The sequence below is a fragment of the Lonchura striata genome, chromosome 10 (assembly GCF_046129695.1).
Source record: "Lonchura striata isolate bLonStr1 chromosome 10, bLonStr1.mat, whole genome shotgun sequence".
Lineage (NCBI taxonomy): Eukaryota > Metazoa > Chordata > Aves > Passeriformes > Estrildidae > Lonchura > Lonchura striata.
Window position 1 is genome coordinate 7,353,793 of NC_134612.1, and position 23,108 is coordinate 7,376,900.

The following is a 23,108-nucleotide window of genomic DNA, read 5'->3' on the forward strand; positions in this document are numbered from 1 at the left end:
CATTTTCTCCTCATGTCACAGTTGCCACGGTTGCCTTCCTCACCTCCCCATGCTTTCCCTGAGAACCTCTGTGCATCCCAGCCATAGCTCCCTGTCACAGTGTTCCATTATTGCTTTTCAACACCTCCCTCCTCCATGGTCCAGTTGTACTTGGCACAAGTCACTGTCTCATTTCATAGCTCTACTCTGGAAGGTGCAGCCCTCGTTATTCCCTGCAGTCTTTGTGTGGTGCCTCCCTCAGCATCTTCCCATCCTTTTTGTGTATCCTAATTCTCCCCATCTTGCGCTGTGCTGTTTTACCTTTCTGTACCCATATAGCGATATTTAGCTTTCTGTCTGGTCAAGCAGTGATCTTACAGCTGGTTAGTCTTTGTTCCCAGCTTTGTCTGTCTTGCTTTGCCTTCCTGGTAAGGTAACACTACTTTCCACCCAGGTTCCCTTGGCTCAGTCATATTTTATCCCTCTGTGGCTCATCCTGGAACAATAACACCATTTTTTATGGACAGTAACAACATTCTGCAATTACAACCAAAACTGTAGATCTTCTGTGTTGTTACTGTAAAAGAAGATGTGAAGGTTTCCTTCAATTTTAGACTGGGAGCCACACATAGGGAGTTTCCCTTTTCTGTACTCTTTTTTATTATAGCAGCATGATTTTTCTTTGTAGCCACTAAGCTCCTGTGTAACTCTTGGACTGTTGTGTCATGTGTTTCTGCTTAGAAATACCAGGTTAGTTACTCTGTCATCATCTGCCTTATGCTCACCTTGTCTCTGCAGCATGGACAAGCACGGTGCAGCTGTGGGAATGCAAAAGCTCGCTCAGCACTGGTGCTGCCGCTCAGTGTTGCTTCTCTTGTACTCATAGCAAAGGACAGTAAATGTCTCTGCATGTTGCAGTGTCTGAAGCATTATCCAAAGGGCTCTTTTTTATGCTGGCTGGTTTGCCCTGCTTTCAAACACAGGACCTGCCATCATTCTGCTGCACATCATTCTTTAGCTGCATTGGTGCCAGTTAAGAAACCCCTGTGACAAGTGCAGTGGTACGTGAGGACTGTGACGGGGCTGCTTCCTCCATCTGTCAGGTGCTGCTGGAGCTGCTGCTGGCTTCTTGGGCTGAGGCACTGTGGGGTTGGGCTGTGAGATGGTTCTTTTGACCACACCAGGAATCCCTGGAGCCCTCTAAACTTGTTGATGTTTTGTATCAAGCAGATCTCAGCCGTGCTGGAGCACTAGGTGACTTAAGATAGTCTGTTATTCTGCTGTGAAAAAAAACCAAGCCTTTTGAAATATTTTACTGTATCCAGCATGCTGAATATTAAGAATTTGGCTTGCTGGAGATTGGATGAACCTTGGGATTTTTTAACACCACTTGTGGCAGGGGTCTCATGTGAACAGGAAGGAAGGATGCTATACTCTGTCTCCATGGTGGTGTTTGTGATGAGAGCAGGGATACACAGACTTTTCCACTGTCAAAGTGGGAGCTCTTTCTTATAGCAGGATGTTAGAGATGCTAAGGTGAAAGGTGCATTGGGTTGTATTTTTGTTTGGCTATAGCAGAATGCATCCTCCTGTCCCTACTTAATAGTTTTCCCTGTTTTACATCACTTCTGGTGTCAGCATGGCTGGAAAAAGATGAAACTTGCATATACAAACATAAACATATTAAGAACAAGTATTATAGACAGATATTGTCTACAGCTATTAAGCTGTGTGTTAACAGAGTTTAATGTCTGCAGACAGTAACAGGTTAACAGCTGTGTGTTAACCTGCCAAAAACCTTTGACTATATCTTGTCAAATTTTCCAAGTAAGCCCAGGTATTCTGGTATTCAGGATTGATTTGTTCTATTGCTTGTTGATGTCATTTTGGTTTGTCATTGTCTTTTCTGCATGCTGCTGCATGTATACTCTTTCCTTGCCCTCAGGGCAAGAAGCAAAGACAACTTCGTGGGTAATCATGGTTTTGATGAGACTTTGAGAGCTTGCTTCCTTTTTAAAGGCAGACCTAATTCTGAATTTGTTGAATGATAGAGTGCTGACTACTGTAAGCTGTAGAAGCTGTTGGACAGGTCTGTCAGTGACAGTAGGAGATGCAGGCAGACTTTTACTATGGCCTGAGGATATAAATCTCTTCTGACCACATCTTTTGCTGCAGTTAGCTTAAGACCATGCCTGTAAGTACTGCTAAATCACCGTTGAAGCTTACTGTTACCGCAGCTTGAGTACAAAATCTGTTGTGCCCATGGAATTCCTGAGAATTTACTTGTTTGTCACACTTTGAAGGTATGTTTTCCTTCCTCTTGTACTGCCAACTGTTTTCCTAAAGTAAAGCTGCTTGCTTGCTTGCAAGACCATAAAACTTCAATGAATTTGTCTCAAATCCCCACAATTGTTCAACTGTATTTGACTGAAGTAGCTTGGTGTGATAGTAGTGGGGCAAGTGGAATCATTTGGATGTTTAAGGACTAAGGTGTTGATGTGCAGGGTCTAAAGGCAAATCACAGGTAACATCTCTTCAGCTAGAAAACCTGTCCCTTGTGAGGCAGTGGGCAGGGGAAGTGGAAGGCTCAGTGTTTGGAAAGTGAAGTACTGTGTTCTAATGTACTTACTTGCTTTTAGCTAGAAATAATTTTTGAGGCAGAGAAGAAGCTATAGGGGTCTTTTAATTATTATTATCACCGTAATAATAATAATTGTAAGGTGTAGCAGGTAATGTGAGTGGTCTTGTCTCAGCTGGCTGAGAAGCAGAGGCTGAATTGTGTGCTTCATCAGCCATTTTGAGACCTGACAGACTTATGCCAGCATAAGGCCTGAGTGCACTACTTTTAGCTCCTCTCTGATCTCAGGTGGTGTTGGTGCAGCTGCAGATTAAGTATTTTTGAATGGATAGGAATTAGGAAAGAGATGAAATGAGCTAAGAGGAGGAAGATGTGTGTGAGGAAAGGCAACTGCAGGACCTTGCTCCCACTTCCTAAGCAGTGCTGAGGCCTTGGCTGGAACCAGCTGAAGTGGTAGTGTCATCTCATTGTCACTCAGCATGGACCGAGGCACAGGAATACTCCAAGTGCTCCTGGGAGCTGAGGGTGTGAAACCAAGGAGCACAGAACCTTTTATAAGCTCTGACAGTGAAATGTGCTTCTTCCTTTGAACTTGACCTTTCATTTCCAGCATCACATTACAACGTTCAGAAAGCTGGAGGGTGGATGAACAGGCCATTTTCCCATTTCATTCATCAGTTCTGTGGGATTTCCAGCCTGCCAGCTTTGGTATGTTGAGCTCTCTGTTTACCAGACAGGATTTCAGCAGCGTCCTTGGGTGGCATCAGGAGAACTTCTTGTTTAGACTAGTTCAGTCTAAGTTCTGTTTACTTTCACACGCAATTTCTCTGTAATATTTTCAGTTTTATAAGCATTTATCATTGCCTTGAACTTTTTAAGACAAGTTTGCAGTGTATATTTCACGAGAGTTGCAAACAGAGTGAGCAGCTCTCCAAACTTTCTGGGAAGCTGCCTAGCTCTGGTAGCGGAGATATGTCAAGTTCATTTATATTCTGAAAAGCAGTACAGATGAACTGGTGTTGAGCTTTATGCTGCAGTGCACAGACTGTTCAGTACCTGAACTAACACATTTCCCTTTTCTGTGCTGTGTACCAGATATAGGTGATGCTTTTGGTGCTATGGGAAGTTGTGATTCTCTTTCTGACCAGTAGCCTTGAGGTCTTGGAGCCACCCTGCAGGGTAAAGGAAGGAAAAGAGGGGGAAGCAAAGTGTTTCTCCTGTTTTTTTGTTCAAGTTTCCAGAGTGTACTACACTGAGTCCTCAGACATATGGTGGGTAGCATGGGCAGCTGAAGAAAGCTCATTTTGTTTCTTTTTGTATTGCCTATTAGATAAAATGTCCATCTTATAGGTAAAGAAGTGGTATTTTTATTTCTGGAGGGCAAGTGTTTTAAGGTTTCCTGAGATTAGAGTGAGGAAAATGAGAAGTTTATTAGTTTGAAATACAAGTATTGAAAGAAGTATTATGATAAGAAGCAAAGCATTTCAGTAAAGCAATATTGTAAGAGAAATAAGCAAGAAATGAGGAAAGAATTTTCCGGAATTCATTACTTAATTCATATTCTGTCTGTGTCATCTTCCAGTAAAACATATTAAAATGTCTGTATGTTTTGTTTTGCTGATTTCTAAAAGGCTGTCTGAAAGAGGACATTTTAGGATCTTCATGTGTCATAAATTGTGGCTTATGCTTTGATCCAGATAGAAACTGGGAACTCTTCACCTAAAGAGAGTGAGAACTGTTCAAAAGAAGTTTTTGTGATTGAACTGAAACTGAACATCTTGAACACAGGTTTAAGGGCATGAATTTTCTTGGATTCGCAGTAAGCATATAGTAGTTTCTTCTCTGAGCACCAAGACACAGGTAGGATTTTAGGCTGAATGAATGTTTCTGTCCCTTAATCTACATTCTGTTTCATGTGCACTTCAGACTCGTCTATTTTGACACAGTTTGGGAAACCTCCCAACACTGTTTCCAGTGGTGTACTGTAACTTTGCCTTGCTGCTGGAGAGTTTTGGGTGTTGTATGAAAGTAACAGCTGTTACTTCCTTGTTAAAAAAAAAAAAAAACAAAACCCAAAAGCCAACAAACCCAAACTAAAAAACCCCACTGTACAACAAAACAAAGCACAAAACCACACGCACTTGAAGCGTTTCTCATTCATTCTAACTATAGATCAGGTTCCAAGAACTAAAGAACTAATATTAAACTTTTGCATGTTTTGAGAGCTTGGATTTACTTAGACCACATCACTAAAACATTTCCAGGCTTCTAATTATTCTATCTAATAAAATTAGAGGGAAAAAAAACCAAAAACTTAGGTATTGAATGTTTTGGTTTAATTGCTTGCTTTTTAAAAATAAAACTTAATTAAAATATTTAGAGTATTTTCCCTTACCCAAAACATCTCGTTTCAGAAAAATTGAGTTTTAACTTTGGAGGAGTACAGGATTATAAATGAAGACTATGAAATGTCTGTCTCCAGATTACCTGATTAGGAAATCCAGTATACCATGTGAGACACTGCATAACTTTATCTTCTTTAATTACAAATCTAGTCTGATTCTTTCTGAAATAGCAGCTATACCTGCATATGTAAGAGAAGGCACAAATGAGATATAGAGAGTTTTTCCCTATTCCTGGAAAGCTTAAGGTTTACCCTAGATATTGGCACAGCATCATTGAAAATTTCGTGGCATGCTACTGTCCCAAGTGAACATGTGTTCCTCTTGGAATGCGTTCTTTCAAGATCTCAAATGCACCAACCATTATTTGAAGGATATTTTATTAAGTCTCCACTGAAACAGTTTGTTCCCTGCTTTTTCTTTACTTGATGGGTCGTTGCTTCTTGTTTCACTAAGAATTTATATTAAGATGTTTCTGTTTGGTACTGCAGCCTGGTGGGATATTCATCCAGGGGTAGTTGAGATTCAGGCAGAATAGCTGAGGCGGCAGCACTGTTCCACATCAGCTCCCATGGTTTGTGGTCCCTCCTCACATGTTTTATATAAAACACTTCAGAAAGTAATGAACTTCCTGTGGATGCCTTGTTAGTAGTGCTGCACCTCTGAGGCAGCAGTGCAGTGCTTCCACAGGGTATGGGTTTTGCAGTCTGCAGGCCCTGGACCACACCTGGACATGAGAGCACTTACATAGAGGAGGAGGTGTAAGCTGGCTGCTCTCCTCTCATCCAGAGAGGAAAAGGTTGGCTTGATGGCTAAACATTACCACTTCAATTAGGCAGTTGATTGTTACAGGATTGCTTCATTTGGTTTTATAGGAGAACATTTTGTTTCCTCACCATTTCATTGCTAAGTTGAAAAGTTTTACATCTGATCACTGTTCTGATGTTGTGGTTTGCCTTTTTTAAGAAAGGAAATGCCCTCTTAATCACATGATGCTTATATTGAGCACATTGCACTTGAGACTTGCAAGCTTTAGTAAATTTATTAATGTAATTTTCTAGTGAGGAAAGGTGATGCCATCTGCAGTTTCCTATAGGGAAAATGTAGATACATACTTGTATTAAATGCAAGAAATCACCTAGGTCATCCCCAGACCTGGGAACTTAGGCAGGTGGTGCAAGCTCCAGGTAATGTCTTACCCTGTGGGACAGCTACCTTCATGATCTCTGAAAGACAGAGATGTGTCTGATAAAACAGGCAAGGCAAGCTGCCTGCTCTTGGAACTGCTCTCAGCTGAGGCAGGGCAGAGCACTCTATAGATCTGTCATTGAGGCTTTATTAAAAATCAGTGTTCTGGGAACTCACACCATCCCCTTCTGTTCTGTTCAGCTGAAAGTTAACAAAATGGTGTTCTCAGGGCTGTGCTCATCTTTTTTGTTGTTGCTGGTGCTGATCAAGAAGTCTTTGGCGTGATCAGAGGTATTTGCAGGACATTAAAACAGGGGAAGTGGAAAAACAAATTAAAACTTTGCAGTATCCTTTAAAAACGATGTTAAATAGATGAGGAAAAAAAAACTTAAAAGCATAGGTTGTTTAATACATAAATATGGAAAATCTGATTACGACAGTTGTTACAGATGAGATAAAAATAAATTCTAAGATACCTAAGTATTAATTAAATGGCTGAAGGCCAAAAGCCGCTTTCTGCTCTCAATCTATTTGAATACTAGTTGGAGTAAAAGGATGAGGATTTGCTTCTGCATCTACCAGTCCCTACCAAACAAGACTCCTTGCAGAATTCAGTAGCAGAGGTGATGGGAGTCCTGACACAGTGGGAGGAAGCTGTCTTTCTTTCAGCCTCCTCAACACAAGGGCAAAGGATTCAGTTTTCTTCCTCAAGGTATAACTTTCACTTTCCCATATCCTGAAGTTCTCTTACTGGTACTTTCTGCTGACTTTTCCTTCCACTTGGCCAAGGTCTCCATGACGTTCAGCGGTGTGGGAAGGATGGGGTGGTGATGAGTGTGAGGATGAGATCTGCAGCTGTATTCTGCATGTGCTTTCCCATACATTCGCTGTTCTGTGCTCGCACTGGTCACACTTCCCCACCTGGTACTTGCATGTCAGATGGCCCTGACAAGCCCACGATGGTGAGTGCCTGGCTCCTTCTGCTTACTGGTGAAGTGGATGGGGGGCTTAGACTCGTGATTTTGGTAGTAACTTGTTGCTCTGAATACAAGAGCTTGTGATTTAAGCTATGGGGGTACAGGCTGCAGCATTAGAGGGTTCTGTATACAAGCTATGATTCCAAATGAGGTTTGATTGTTGTGCCTCAGCAGAAGAACCACATGCTTCTGAGTTCAGACAGGGGATTCTGTGGTGGTGGTGCATAGCTTGTGATAGACAGAAGGTTTTATAGTTGGTAATGTGTTTTGACATTTTTTGTGTATGGGAAAAATGCCCAAGGAAGGGATGTAGTCATGTATATATAATTTTAGATGGTAGAAAAAATAACAGTAGAACTTTTCATTTTGGCCTTAAATGTATGAAGTTCACATTTAATTAGTACAATTTTATATATTTATTCCACTCCAAAATTTTCAGCTATTAAACTGTTGCTTTCTTGGCTTTAGCTATCTCTGTGGATGGGTTTGAGCCCTTATCTTTCATCTTTGCTATAGTTGGCTGGTGTTTTGTGCTCAGTTTCTCCTCTTATAATAAATATGTTTGGGAAGGATGCTGGGAGCCTATGGAAAGCATCCTGAGGCTTAAGTAGTTAGTGTGCCAGGAGTTGACCAGCTCCTAACTCATCCTGCATCGGTGTACTGGTGTGATTTTTATTCTCCCTTCTAAGTAGCTGACCAGAATATTCATCTGTTTTAATACTTTTCTTGGAGCTCTATGACAGGGCTCATTTTACCAAGGAGCTGCGCGTTGATTCACTGTATGTTATATTTCCTTTCCCATATACATTTTTATGTGCTCTCAAATTATTTTTCATTTGGTAATTTGTTCACTTTAGGTCTGTGACTGTGCATCCCTTTCAGGAGAGTCATAGCAGCTGAACCTGATATTGAAAGAAGCCGGTTCAAAGACCTGTTCTTTGTTTATTGGCTGCAGCATTAACTAATGAAGAATGAAGTGTGTGACCATTTATCTGTGCCAAGACAAATTAAAACCTTTTCAGTATTTGATGCCAATTCCTGTTTTTTATTGCGGACAAGGAGAATGAGCTTGCATTACCTGTTTCAGTGACATCTCAGCTACTCCATGGATAGGTTGCTGTGCTCTGCTCTGAATTCTGCTGTCTCAGGAGTTGCAGGGAGGCTGTAGGAGAGCTGTCGGCCGTGCTTGCCTTAGTCTCTCACTGCATGTGCCGAGTCCAGCTCATTCAGCAGGTCTTGAGGTTACAATAGAGGAGAATTGGGAGGATGTTGTTAGGAGAGTTTTCTTAGGCTTTCCCATGTAGCTGTAGAAGGGTCTGTGCTGTAACCCCCTTCCTCAGTTGTAGTGCTCATCTTCTGTTGGTGGGCCTCCAACTTATTGCCCCAGCTTCTATTTTGACAGTTGATTCCAGCTTTGACTTTTTTTTCTACTCTTCTTGAGTCCTTTTTTTTGCAGTGAGTTCTCATAATGTGTTGCTCTTTTGATGCCAGTGAAAGAAATCCTAATGCAATTTTTACTTTTTCAAGAGCAAAGTGCATTTAATGGAGAATTTCCAAACAGGACTATGCGACTTGTAATTACCTTGTACTCCCCTATAGATCTATAGCTCTCTGTGTGTTCCATCGTTGGAATTGCTTTACTGATCCAGATTTCCCCCGTCCAAGCTTCCTGGAGTTAATTTCCAGGGTGTGACCACTGTCTGGTGAAGGATGTTGCTCTCAGATTAGCTTGTTAACCCCTACCCTTTTGACATTTCATGTCTTATTCTATGGGGTTGGTTAGATTTATTCCTGTAGTTTCATTGTTGGATTTACTGTGTTTTATTTGATTTCTAAATATTAATTAGTTTCACGTTTATGAGGAGGAGGAGGGCTTTTATGACACCATCTACTAAAACTGTTTCATCCACAAGGTACAGCACTCAGATTTGTACCTGCCCTAGCATGGCATGGCCATGTTGAAGTGCCTGCAGGCCTACTCCTGTCCTTTTTGCCATGGTTTACTCAAAATCGGTGACTAGATGAGGTTGTTTGGTCCCTGGGGCTCAGCTCTCTCTAAAATTGCCTAGTAAGCATCTATAAAGATAGCCCAGTTCTGCATATACTTTTGCATTTTGTTTTTTCCTCTCTGCATTTGGTGCTTTGTTGAGTCAATTATTTGTTATTTGGAATCAGTGTTTTGTGGTATATACAGATAGAAACTATGTGTGTCTTAAAAGTTTTTACATTCTAAAGACACATGATCAACAGAGAAATCCACATGCTGGGGACTTCAGGTTTGGGGTTCTTGAGTTGCTATTTAGATAGCTTTGTTTCATTGTGCTGTTACCTTGTACATAGTTCTTTTTCTTCATTGGAAAGATGTGTCAGTGAAGCATAATTCTTGTTTTTAATATGCTGCACTGAGTATTTGCCCCTAAGAATATGTTATGATCTCAGTAGTGAAATAAGTTGCATTGTTCTTCCTCTGTCTCTATCAAACATGGTTTGGAGCCTCCCTGTGCTGAGGGACACTTGCCAGCCTGACAGCTGGACATGCTTGATAGTCACCCTCAGTCTGGCTAATAGGGCTTGTTTTCCAGATTAGGAAATCAGTTTTATTAAGAGCCCTACTTCCAAATGGGGCAATAGCTTTAAGCTTCAGGAAGGGATTGTCTACTCCTGTGTTTCATTTGGTGAGCACTACTATGTGCAGGAGAACAAGGGATGTAATCTGAAAGTAGCTGAAATCTGACGTGATACTTCCTAACTTTTAGTAGAGTCACTCATCAGTGTAGAAAGCACTTAATCTGTGTCACACTTAATCTCTGACCACCTGACATGGGTTACTGGGTGCAGAGACACCTCAGAGGAGCAGTGCTGCCAAAAACACAACTTTGTCATGTTGGTTTTCTGAACAGCTCCTGTTAATCTTTTGGCTTCTTGTTCTTACAAGGCCGGAAGGGGAAACAGTGAAGCATAAGGCTCTCTTTCTTTTAAGTTCTTTTTTTAAGTCCTATGAGTTGTTTGAAACCATTCCTGTTTCACTGAGGTCAGTGGTAAAACTTTTCTTTTGTCAGTTCAGGATTAGGCCTGCACCCTGCATCCATTTTGACAGGAGAAATCTGAGAACATATTATTGCTGTTCCTAAATGTCAAGTTTTGAAATGGGATGAGCTGGGGGAAGGGTTGTGTATTGCTTGCCATAAACTGAATTTTTTTCTACAGGAAGTTGCTGTTCTTCAAGGCCAAAGATAAATACTAAAATGTTAGAAATTTCCTAGGCTTTGCCTTTCAGTTATCTAATCTTGTTCTTTTCAGACTTCCTAAGACACTCTGCTATGTACAGTGTTGTTTTAAAGTGTCAGTTTTTTCAGTAACCTTTTTTACACTGACTTGCAATATGATAAAAGGGATCAGTGTTGAAACCACTATCACATCATTTTACACTTGATCTGAGACAATAATTCATTTTTTCATAGTGTTGTCCATGCCCATGGAATGCCATGCCACAGGACACCACACTGGAAAGGGACTCAGCTGGATAGAAAAGTCTGCACAGTTCCATTGCAAACAATTTTAGTATTTATCCTGAATAGGATGTGGATAATTATATGCGCATCCTCATAGTGTTTCAGGGCAGTAGCTTTTCCCATAGGATCCAATATATGATACTAAAAATAGATTTAACACTCTCTTTCCATTATGGGAGAAGCAATTTCACTTTTATCTTGATGAATTACATGCCTAGTAATCTGATCAGAGTAGCTCTTCAATTAAAAATCTGCTGAGAGGCTGGGGAGCAGGAGTAGCTGTTCACCTCCCCCCTTTTATTTAATTTGTGTCACTTTGCAGCCAGGTCCTCTCCCCAGTTCATTTTCTGCAGCTGCATTCCTCTGCAAGTAACAAGTCCTTTGGCTGTAAAGTCAAAATAGAGGAAGAGAAAGGCAGTGATGTCTACATCATTTTATAAAGTCATCTTGATCTTATCTCTGGCCCTTTCCGCCCAAACCCACCAAACTGTGCTGAACTGAGTGCCTATAAATAGCCTGGCTGCTCTCATGCAGAGACGGGCAGCGCTGAACCAGAGGCGTGTTTGCTGTGAGCAGAAGGAGCTGCTCTGGCCTTTCATGTCTGAGCTGGGTAGCTGTGAGGTTTTCCATAGATAGAGCCTGGCCATGACAGGAACTGCCGCTTAGGCCGGAGCATGGTGACCTCTGCAAGTGTAGCATTTTGGTAAAGACAAAAAAAGGGTGTAAAAGAGGAATGGAGGAATGCACGTCTTGTGCAGAGGTGAGTAAGTCCAACTCAGGTGAGGGAGCAGGTGGGAGCTGAGGGAAGGCAGAGTCATTATTTTGCTGAGAGTTACTGTGCTGGTGGGCTGGGCAAGAGTTTGGGTCAAGTGATGCTGCCTGAACCTGGCGTGTGTAAGGGCTCTGGCTGACCCCAGTTTAACCATAGCTGTAAACAAACATAGCAACAGAGCTCTGCAATCTCTTTCTGCAAGTTGCTGGTTTTTGATCAGCCTCCTGACTGACTTGATATCTTTGGGCTTTTCAACTGAGGAGTCTTCCCCAGGATTTTTAGTTCCTCTCTGATTTGGTTCAGGGCTTTGCAGAGTTCAGTAGCTGCTTTCACATATTTATATGTGTTTTTTTCCAGGGAATGCAAAAATTACTCCATGTTTCTGTCTTAAGCTGGAATATCTCCTGCCACTTTCTCATTTTCTTCCCTGTAAAAAAATAAGCTGTAGAAATGTGGGATTTCTTTAATGTTGTAATTTGGATGCTGGTACTTTACATTTCTCTTTGATACTCAGGTGCTGGACATTAAAATAACTTGTGAGAGAAATATATATTTTAGTGGGTTTCCACAGAGTTGGCAAGTGCTGTTTGTTCCACTTGACAGAGGGGGGATAAAACCCCAACGCCTTCCCAAATTTTCAGAGTGAAAATTGCTTTATTGGGAGCTCATAAAAAGTCCATGGCAGAGTAGAAGCATGAATGCATCTTTCTGGGTTCCAGATGAGTGCCTTCAGCTCTGGCCTTGCCTGCAGGGTTGTTTCAGCAAGGGATGCTGTTTGGTTAGTCTTTGCACTTTGTCTTCTCTTATGCTGAAGCTTCAGCTAAGATAATGTCTGAATTTTGGGTTATTTACATAACACCAGCTCTGAGGTGGTTTAACATTTTGTTCCTGGTTTTTGCTATGGTGTGTTTAGCTTCTGGATCCTAAAGCCACTACTAGATGCTTTATAGCTTCTTTGAGTATATTCCTGCTGCTGTATCCTGTGAAAATGAGTGCCAGGATGCCTTTCAGTGACTGCTTCAGAGCTGTGGGGAGCTGCTATGGGAAACTGCCGTTTCCTTATAGGAGCTTAATCCTCAATTGTGCATTTTTATTTTCTCTTTCATTCTAGTGGAAGTGGTGTGGAGTTTGGCATTTCCCAGTTTGCCTGAAGCAGGCACAATAAGTTGATGTTTGTCTGAGCACTGGCAGGTATTTCTTCCACTGTGCAGGTGGCTTTGTGAAACAGACCACTGGGAAGCAATGAGGCTTTTAGGGTTTGCTAACCTTGGAGCTGGCCAGGGCCCAGCATCCAAGGCAGATGCTGTTCTTCCAGGAGACAGGGGAGCTCTCCCCCTTTTCTATTTCCCAACACAGTGGAGAAAGATTGTAGTGGCTTCTATATCTGACAGCTCTCTTTAGGATCTGGTGGAATGTGGACCCTGCTCTTTCTCAGCTGATTTGTGAGTAGAGGCTTCACCATGGTGGTCCAAACCCTGTGATCTCTCAGGCCAGTTTGAGGATAGCTCAGTCTAGCAAAAGAGAAGCATATATTGTCAGACGGATGTTTCTCCTTATAGTCAGCATTTTTTTCGAAGTGGTTTTTGAGGAAGCTTTGAGCTTGGCAAGGGCCAGTGTATGTGGAATGTATCAAAATCCACAGCTGTTCCAAAAACTAAAGGCGCGCATTAGAAATATATATAGTATTTAAAAAGCAAGTTTAATGCCCTGGAAGGAGTTCTAAAATGAACTAAATCCTGTGGATCAGTAAGAGTATTTATTTTGTGTGCTGTATTAGCCTGGCAGTGTCCATTTGGTGCTGTTTGTGAATTGATACTTATCAGCGACCTGACTGTTACAAACCTGAATTCCACCGAGACCTCTGGTATGTTAAAGCTATGTCATTTTCCTGGCACCAAGATACAGAATAACCTGTCTTACAAGATTGTCAGACCATTTGTGTCCTGTGTTTTAACTGTGTGTTTATCGTGTTGGGCTCTCTCAGCAAGAAGTAGGTTCCTGCAACTCTTTTGGGGAGGAGAAGTAGGTTTCTTGTGATATCAAGGCATGACATAGCACTGCTTGCAGCTCCTGGGCAGTATTTCCAATCAAGAATTTGGGGTTGGACATTCAGCTGCGACTTTTTTGTCTTTCTGAGCTGCAGTTCTTGAGATTATTTTCATGTAGCTGTTGGTATTCAAACCTGAATTAAGTATATGTGGATTAAATCCATACCCCCACATATGCGAAGTATATGAGCAAGCATATGAGGCTGTGTATGCTGGTATGTCAGTCTAGTTATAAAGCAGTTAAAGAAAGAAAGTGTGCATAGACAATTTTGGCACTGCAGCCCTGGGAAATGGCAGCTGGCCAGAGAGTACCGAAGCAGGGCCAAGACTATCTGAAGAATACCAAATGCTGATGTTGGATATAGCTCACTTCTTTGCTCTGGTTTCACTCTTCACCCCCTGGGCTTGCACCTTGCCACCTCTGTGCCCGGTAGGTGCTGGTTTGCAAGGCACAGCTGGAGGTAGAGACAGATATCCTAGGTGTGTTTGTGCTGGTAATCAGATGCCAATTAAATGAAAGGTGCAATTACCTGTGACTGAAATCCGACCTCGGTGAGTTTAACTGTTACACTCCCCAAATCACTGTTAGATTGGAAACACTCATGCAATTTTAAGTTATTTATCTTCTTTGGTATCGTGATAGCACTGGAGACAAGGGTAAAACCTCACCGCAGTGTGGGCTGTTTGTTCATGAGAGTCGCTGCTCAGTTTTGCTGAATGAATCTGTGAAACGCTTCCAGCAGAGGGCACTGAGGTTATTGGTCTCCAAGTCCAGTTGTGCCCCTACAGGTGTGTGCTGGGGAAGCAGAAAATGTGCCTGTTAGTAAAACCTATGTTTCACTGCTCTCCTCTGATGCTTTTGTAGACTGTCATAAAAGAGGGAATGCTAATGAAACAGACCAGCTCCTTCCAGCGCTGGAAGAGACGATACTTTAAGCTGCGAGGACGAACGCTGTACTATGCAAAAACTGCTAAGGTAAGGTCCTGACAGTACCAGTGAGGCCAAGGAAGGAAGTCAGTAGAGGGGCTTTGGAGGCAGATGGGTGTCAGTGGGGAGGCAGCCCTCAGCAGAGAAAAGAGCTCTTTAGGCACTGGTCTTCAGGCTTTGTAGCTAACTAGAAGATCCCTGTGTTTTGCCTCACACTTGGAAATCCTTAGTTTTGAAATGAAGCATCTGCAGACCTGTGACACTGATTTTTCCACATTTTTTTCTCCCTTTAGTGCACGTTAGTAGGGAACAGACTCTGAATCAATTCTGAAAGAAGAGAATATGAATGAAAGGAGAAAGTGCAATAGACGAGCAAGGCTAGAATTTATCAAATCGGAGAACTATGCCTCTGGTTTAGTATGCTGATAGTCAACTAAATATAAAACTGTCTCCTTTCACAAGAACAAAACCTACAGTTATTTGGTGTTCTTTTTAAATAATCCTTTAATAAAGTCATTGTGTTCACTGTCTGAAGGCAGGCCAGAGTGATCCCTCGTGTATGGAACTATATTTCCAGGTCCTTGATGTTGTTTGTGCTGAGTCTTTCCTTCAAATCATGTGATATGGATTTCCTTCAAATGCTGTGATATGGAGCATGCTAGGCAGACTCCCTTTGAGTCTGCTGCTTATACATTGGATTCAATAATTTGTTTAGATTTTTGTTTTTTTTTCTTTGCAGTCCATTATTTTTGATGAGGTGGATCTGACAGATGCCAGTGTGGCAGAATCCAGCACAAAGAATGTCAACAACAGCTTCACGGTAGGACTTTTTGCATTATTTTCTGTTCTTCTTCCATCTTTTCCACACATCCCATCTCTTTTGCAGAATTGAAAAACACCTGAACAATCTCCACAGCATCTTTCATGAAAAATAATAAACTTACTTTTCTTTACAATCTGATAACTCATATTTTTGCATGTGGGAAATTACCTCAGGGAAATACCTTAGGTTACTATGTATTGTGCTAAGACTTGGCATTCGGGGATTTTCTGTAAGCTAAGAGGGTTTGATAGAACCTGTTTGCACAGTGGGACAGAAAAATCTGTTCTGCTGAGGAAGTTAGAGGTGATGTTCATGTTTGTGCTGGAGATCTTGCTAAAGGAATTTAGTTTTCCCCATAGGCATTAAAATATGTAAAGTTCTTTCTCTGACTTTATTTATTTGTCTGTGTGTGTGTGTGTTTATATATGCATGCTATATATAGTGGGAAAGCAAAAGGAGGAACAGAAAGAAATAGCACAGAAATAACTGTGGGATTGGTTCAGGATACTTATCAGATGTGGAATGTGTGCTAAGTAGTTGCAGTCTGGAAACGTGGTGGTGTCCTTGCTTCATTTTCTCCAGGCTCAGGAGCTAGGAGGAAAAATGATTTTATTTCTAAGGTGTAGGTGTTTTGCAAGCTTAAATGTGGGGGAGCACCTGATGTACAGAAAAATAAGCCATTAACATCAGCCCTTCAGGGTGCGTGTCCAGATGGTGAACAGCAGAAAACCTCCACACAGCTGCGGAGGGGCTCAGAACAGAGGAGGAGGGTCTGGGGAAAGAAGTGTTGCTCTAAGGCAAAGTGAAGTGGGGAACAATCCAGGTGGATGGAAGAATCCCTCCTGGTCCTGCAGGTGGCGACCAACACTGAGCAGTGTGCCTTGTGCTGCAGCAGGAGTGATCTGCTGCTTTAAACGTCTGCAAAAGGGCATTTCTGTTGTGTAGCTTTAGCTTTTGGCTTTGCAATGCCTGTGTCCAGATAAAACCCCAACACCTTCCCAAAGCTTAAAAACACTTTCTACATCTGTAATTGGAATGGTGGGAGACACATCTGGGTATGGTAAGTAAATATTGATATCGGGTGTCAATGTTGAGAGTACAGAGAGAAGGTTTATACAGTGGTTTGAGATGGGGATATGTTTTCAAGACTGTGATGTTACTTACCTGTTAATAGAGCATTTTATCCTGGGTCTTGCTTCAGTTTTCTGAAATAGACATAAAGTCTGATTTTTCAGGCACTGTAACTGTGCTGCTTACTGTTGTAGCTGGGTGAGATGTAATACCCGTCAGGAAGACTGTGTTAGGGACAGAAGGGAGTAGTGTATTTGCTCTCTCAGATTGCCCCATTCGAGTCAAACAGTGAAGAGTTATTTCCAAGATTCTGGTATCAGGCTCTGCCTTCCCTAACTGATAAAAGGTAAAGGGTTACTTTGAAATTCAAGCAGGTACAGTTTGCACTGTCTCCAGCTGAGCAGTGTATCATGGTGCTTAGATAAATTCAAGAAAAACATGTTTCCTTCCTTATTTCTAACTCCTCTTTCTGTTGTGGCTTATGGAGGCACTTTACTCGTTTACCTTGAAGTTTAAAACTACTTAAGAAATCAGAAGGTGGCCTAGTCTTGCTGCTGTTTGCTCTGTTACATGATTGCTGTCAGTGCTTTGGATTCCTTGCAGTTATGCAGTTTTCTGTTGGTTTTCTTTGAGACCACTCTACTTCCCCTCTGTATCTTCCTTTCTAAAATTCAGAGTTCTTCGATGTGTTTTTTTCCCCTGTTTCAAATCAGTGGGTTATACGATTTGAGGTTTTCTCCTAAACTGAAAATACGTAGCATTTGGTGTTGTAAGCAGAGTTTTAGATGTTGTGGTTTTCTTTTTGGTTTTCTGTTTTCTTTAATGGAGGCTGGTACTTGCGAATTTATAAAAGAATGGTTTCTTTCTGAGATAACTCAGCCTCTGTGCAGGCATCTGTACTGCCTAATGTATAGATTCTGCAGGTCAGGTTGCCTGAATGACACCCCTGAGTTCCTGACAAGCTACAAAAACATCAGGTAAACTACCTGGATGAACAATGTTTATCCAAACCAAAGAGGTAATAACGGCTGACCAGTCAGAAGAGCAGCTGTTGAAGGTGCATTGAGGAGCATGACGAGGCAGTCTCATAAGAGGAGAAAACCAGAGCATAAAGCCAGCAAAGGTTGTGCTGCATGGAGAGAGGAGTAAGGTTAAAAAATAGCTGCCAGTAAACCTTTTACATAGGACATGACTGACAGGTCATTTGTTTGCTCTCAGCAGGAAGGAGAGCAAGAAAAGTGAGTTTTAAGGCACGGACCTCTTCCTTTTAAAATAAGTGTGTAATAAATTCCACTGTGATTTGCTTGGTTGATCTTGCATAGATTTCCTCAGTAAGTGTATCCTGGATGCAATGGGGACAGTTTTCAGGACTGCTACCCAGAGTTAATGGATAGATGACTATAGAATGGACTGGAAGCATGTGACACGGGGCATTTTTGAGTTTACAGTGTTGTACTGCTCCATTTCCTGATGTGTAATGAAAAGTTTTATGTTTAGCTTTGTTCCTTTAGGTCAGGCAGTGTGGCTGCAGAGGTATTTAATAGGAAGCCTCTGGGAATAAATTTTATAGCAGCCCCATGCCAGAGCTCTCTTCTCTCATTAGGCCTCCAGGTGTGGTGTTTGCTGGTTCTGTCACATCTCTGCCATCTCTGTCCTTGAGAGTCAGCTGTCTACAAGGTAAATTCTTCTGAGAAGTCTGGGTAAATTCTTCTGAGATGTGACTGGTGCTTTCCATGTATGATGCCTGGGTACATGGTGCATAAATCTTTACCCAGTGCTTTTTCCTAGGGTTGTTGTTGTCTTGCACAGGGCCTTAGAGAAGATCTGCTGAGGCACAAATGCAGTGATAAGTGTGTTGTCCTGGTAGTTCAGGGCCCTTTATTTCAAACAGAGCAGTCAACTTTTAGCCTGGACTCTTGCCATCAGTGTGCTATTTTGTACTCCTAACAAAATAGAAATCAGCAGCATTGGATGGGAGAGGTCAGAGCCTGGCCATGATTTCTGAGCAGCACTTTCTTAGCCATACCCTCAAAACCTCTTGTGATTTCTAAAAACCTGATAGATGATTTAGGATCACACTGGGTACATTGGGTCTTCACAGTGAGAATTTAGCTCTTTTCATGAACAGTTTTTTCTTGCACAGTGCAGTTTTGCTGTGATGTGATTTGTTAAGGTGCCGACGTGATAGACTGTTCTGCAGTTCTGTGAGGAGCATTAAAACAAAATCTGCAGTGAGGATGAGTTCCATGCTTTAATCTGGAGTAGCATTTTCTCAAGATGATGCTGGGAAGCCTAGGTTTTACTGATCTCTGTCTCAAAATGATCTGCTTTACCCGAGTCATGGCCTGAGCCATCCATCATGCCTGTTCCCCCCTGCAACACCGGCAGGGTATGGGGGACACCAAACACACTCTTGCCTGTTGCTCAGGTCAACACTTTGCTATCACAGCTGTCCCCTCAAAAGGCTTTGAAAAGACTTTGGATTATCATCTTTGGTCCAGTTTTGTAAATGTTTGTGTGCTGAACAAATTCTTCCTCAGACTGGTGTGTAGGTTGAAGATCTGCTTTTTTCTAGAAGGTGCCAACTGAGTTAAGCCTTCTGCCTTCAGTGTAGTTGGTACAGTTAAAGACATGATTCCTTAGCAGTTCATTGACCTTTTCTGGAGGATTTGTATAAAGATAAGGGTCTTTAATAGTAGTCAAAAACTCCTGTCATTGTCAGGAGAGGGCCTGGAAAGGACATAATATCTTTCCAGGTACATATCTTGTGTTCCAATATGACTCTCACATGGTGGTTTGGTAAATGTTTTCCAGTTATTGCTACCAAATGTTGGTGTGGACTTTCACCCTCATTCACATAACATGAATTACAACATTTACTTCTTATCCCATCTGATTCAGTGTTCTGAGATCCTGTAGGAGAAATATGCTCTGTGTGGAGAGGGAATTTTGTGTAGTTTGGTTTCTTCTTTCTGATGCTTTGGTGAAATGGAAGGTGGTTCAGAGCACGTTTTTGAGTGCCAGGAGCCATGCTAGTGACCCCTCCTCCACAATTAATGGCTCTTCACTGGAAGAGGTGGAGCTTCAGCTCCTGAGCTCCTGTAAACCCTTTTTTGTTGGGAAGTACCTCTCAGCTCAGCCGCAGACAGGAAACAGCATATTATTACAGTCAGCGCCTGCCTCTCACTTCATTGCCGTCAGAAGGAAACTTCTCCCAGCTCCTCCTTAAGCAGGCAGCTAATCAGCTTGTGGCAAGTGGTACGTAGCTCAGAGAGACTGACCACAGACGAGACTAATCCTTGCATGTCAGGCAATCTGTTTAGGTTTTTTTCTGAGAGAGTAGGCTGCTCTGGACACTAGTGTAGAGGAAGATTGAACGTGAACGGTAAGAGCAGGAGTGTGAGTTTTCTGGATTGAGTGCTGGGAAACGTGGCACCTGTACCAGCATAACAGATATCAGAAGCTCAGGTTCTTTGGCATACGTTTGCTATGAGCTCTTAGTGTTCAGATGTTCTCTCCTGAGTGGATTCATGTTGATGTATTCTCTAGAAGAAGAGTAGAGGGAAATGTGCCTGCGGTGCTGTTGGAAATGCTGCACCCACTTAAGGAATACTGTTTATTAACTGATGATTCACCCTGACCAATGTCCCAGGAGAGAGGAAGTATTCAGGTTAGAATAATGCCTCTCTTACAGAGCACTTGCATGACTGGAGGCAACAGTGGTTCTCTGAGGAAAGGGAGTTGCTGGTGCCCCTGAATGAGAGTGCAGTCACCTCTGAGAAGGAGTATGGATGTCATTCTCCAGCTGTATGGAAGCCTGAGGTGTGCTACAATTTTTTCATATTATAACCTTGTTACTTAGTACTGATTCTATTCAGCTGCAAAGTTGGTGGTTTCTGTCTTGTGAAGTTTTACTTTACTGATCTCCTCCGGAGTGTCTATTTTTGCTGTATTGTCCCAGGGCTTACTGATGCTGTGGAGAAATGGCATGAATTTTAATTTCTGGATTAGTAACCTTTCCTATAAACAGAGGGCAAAGTGCTTGAGCTTGGGTAAAAAATTGAAGTGCTGCCAGTCCTTTCTGATGGGGAGAGTATGTTGTTGATGTTTGCATTCACAGTGAAGTGAAAGTGGCTATGCCTGTTCATGATTTTGTGTCAAGTTGAATTATTTGTGTAGGTGCTTTTAAATTAAAATATATTCTTTTCAGTAGAGAAGGCAGTGAAGTCTTCTCTGAAGAGTTTGGTTTTGAAAGAAAATAAAGCTGCCGAAGCTACAGAAAGTTTGCTGCTCTTGCCTAGCACAGAAGTTATGTGCCTGTAAGGCACTGTTGGAACAAGAGAAACCCAGATGAGAGATTGGTTGTGCTGATTTGAAATACAGGCTTCAAGAAAGAGCATGTCACTTATTTTTATAAGATGAAAGAATGTAAGAACTTCTGTTGCAAGCTGTTTGCAGGAAGTCATAGTTGGACTTCAAGCTTCGGCTGATAGAGATCAGGAAAATCTGCATGGTTTGACACTTGCACAGATTCCCAAAACTGCCCTGTGTGGCTTCAGCCCGCTGAAGAAAATGGAGTTCAACATATGCTCCAGGGAGTCACCGGGCTTCCTAGCAAGGGAGAGGATTTTCCTCCCCTGTTTCTTCAGTTGGAGGGTAAAGGGACCCAGAGAGAAGGCATCAGCAAAAAGATTGGTTAATCTGGAGACATAGTGACACAGGCCAGTCCCAGGTGTCCTGAATTCTCACACAGTCATGGAATGACTGTTGGAATGAATGTTTGGAAGAGGGGAAGATTAGAAAAGAGGGACTTCTGAAGAGGATGTTTCTTTTTTCCTTGTTTTTAAACTCTTGTCTCTAAACTGGGCAAAATTGGAGCACATGCTGGAAATCCAGTTTTTGCTGGGGTTCGTGGTCTTTTCCACACCCATGTGTGTACACAGTCAGGAATTGTACACTCTTTGCTTGTGCTTGTACTTTGTTTATATTGGCAACTGTCAGAATTTCCTTTATAAGCAAGTGAAAAGATGAGTTGAGCCGTGTATTGCCGTGTCTAGAATTGCTCTGTTGGTTTTCCACCTTCCTTCATTAAGTGCAGTTCAGTCCCCATTTCCTGTCAGAACTGCTGCAGTTTCAAAATACTTTGCTATTTTAGTAGTTTGTAATCCAGACTTCAGTTTTTTTCTCCTTGAGAAAAGGCCCTTTGGTAAACAGACCATTCTGAGTCACTGTTAGTCAGTGAAAATAGTGATTTAAAATCCTTTCATGTCAAGGATTTTTGGGACTCTTAATCCAGCCTCCTGTGGGAGCTGGTTATTAGTCTGCTGTCACAAAAGAAGGAAAAATCTGGAGAAAAACTACCAAAAAGAAGATAAACATGGAAGAAGAGTTAAAGAGTCTGGAAGAAGTTGCTGTGGGTGGAGAGATCTGGTGATTGCTACTGTACTTTACAGAGTGACTCAAAAATATGCGGGAGGTTTTGAGAGAGATGAAACTACTGTAAGAAGTCATCAGACTGAGATTTAGCTGTTTTACTGTGGGACAGGATAGACAGGGAGCTGAAAAGTGAAGGAGATTGTGAAGAGCTTTTGCTTTCGTAGGGGGAAGTTTACAGCTTTGAAATAATATCTGCCCTTGTACCTGAACACTGGAAGCTTTTGTTTGATAATCTCTTTGCTCTTTGTAACTGTCATGCTGAATTATGGTTTCACCAACCTTCCTGAGCAAGACTGCAGATTTCAGCTGCTTCTTCCAGATGAGGGCACAAGGGCAGAACAATGTGTGGTCATTTGAGGACATGTTCAGCTTTACATAGAAGCTACTCTGGAAGGAAGAGACTCCATTTTATGCAGGGAGAGGCTTGCTAGCATTACTTGCAGAAATGCTGCCTCCCTATTTCTGGTGCTTGTGATGGTGCGTGAACAGGACTTGTCTTAGCCTGGTGGCCCAGTGTGGAAAGCTCCTGGGTTTATCAAACAATTGAAAGGTATTAATTTCCTTTTGTGCTAGCTAGCTACCAGCCTTTGATCAACCTGCTAAAGTTATGGGGCTATGAGGAGCTGCTACTAACAATGAACTCTCTGTAATAGGTCATTTTCCTACCACTGGTGGGGTCTTTTATTGCTCAATGCTATGATTTACTGGGTGCCAACCTTGCCATGTGTGAGCCCACTGAGACAACAGTTCTGCCACGAGGGAACAGTCCTACCCCTTTGTTTTTCATGAGCTTACTTCTGTTTGAATGAGTAGGAAGCTTACTCCTTTACCTTCCTAAATGTGTTGCCTTTCTGAACAGAGTGTTTCTGTTTAGGAACTCTTCCTGGCAGGACTGTGTCCTTTGGAAAACAGGTAAAGGGATGCATGTGCATCTGCTGCATGAGGTGGAGGGTGTGTGGGTAATGGAGCTGTGCTAAGATTCTTTGGTGCTTGGTACAGCCACCATATCCACTCCCATTGGGTACTGCTCCATCCTTGGAGATCTCTAGAGGTTAACAGACCTGAACTACCAGGATAGTTGCTTTTCTCACCTGCTAACAGTGGCGTGCTCTAGCTTTTGACATCTGTTAAGTTGTTGTTAAAGTCTTAAAATCCTCTTCTTGTCTGTGCTCCTCTTACCGATTGCCAAGAACAGGAATGTGCCTTGTTTAGGAACAGTTTCCAGAAGCCTGTAGGAATGTGACCCTGGTATGAGAGATGATAATTTTCCCAGGGATAACTGGTCTAGTTTCCTGCTGCAGCATGGGGGATGATAGGGACTGGGAGAAATCCCAGATGGAGGGTCAGCACGAGTTGAACTTGACCTGCGGCACAGCGTAGTGCAATAAGTGCCA

At 42.2% G+C, this 23,108-nt stretch overlaps 1 protein-coding gene across 3 annotated transcripts in view; it reads left to right on the forward strand.

Annotated features, from left to right (window-relative positions):
* The window catches only part of DGKD (diacylglycerol kinase delta), a 57,484-nt gene that overhangs the window by 1,088 nt on the left and 33,288 nt on the right, over window positions 1-23,108 (forward strand). For 2 of the 3 annotated variants that reach the window (XM_021544386.3, XM_021544389.2), the window contains exons 2-3: window positions 14,322-14,432; window positions 15,124-15,204. In XM_021544386.3, coding sequence (XP_021400061.1) covers window positions 14,322-14,432; window positions 15,124-15,204 — 192 coding nt within the window. Of the gene's footprint in view, window positions 1-667; window positions 730-14,321; window positions 14,433-15,123; window positions 15,205-23,108 lie in introns of all 3 variants that reach the window. The other variant, XM_021544388.3, reaches the window with a different exon arrangement.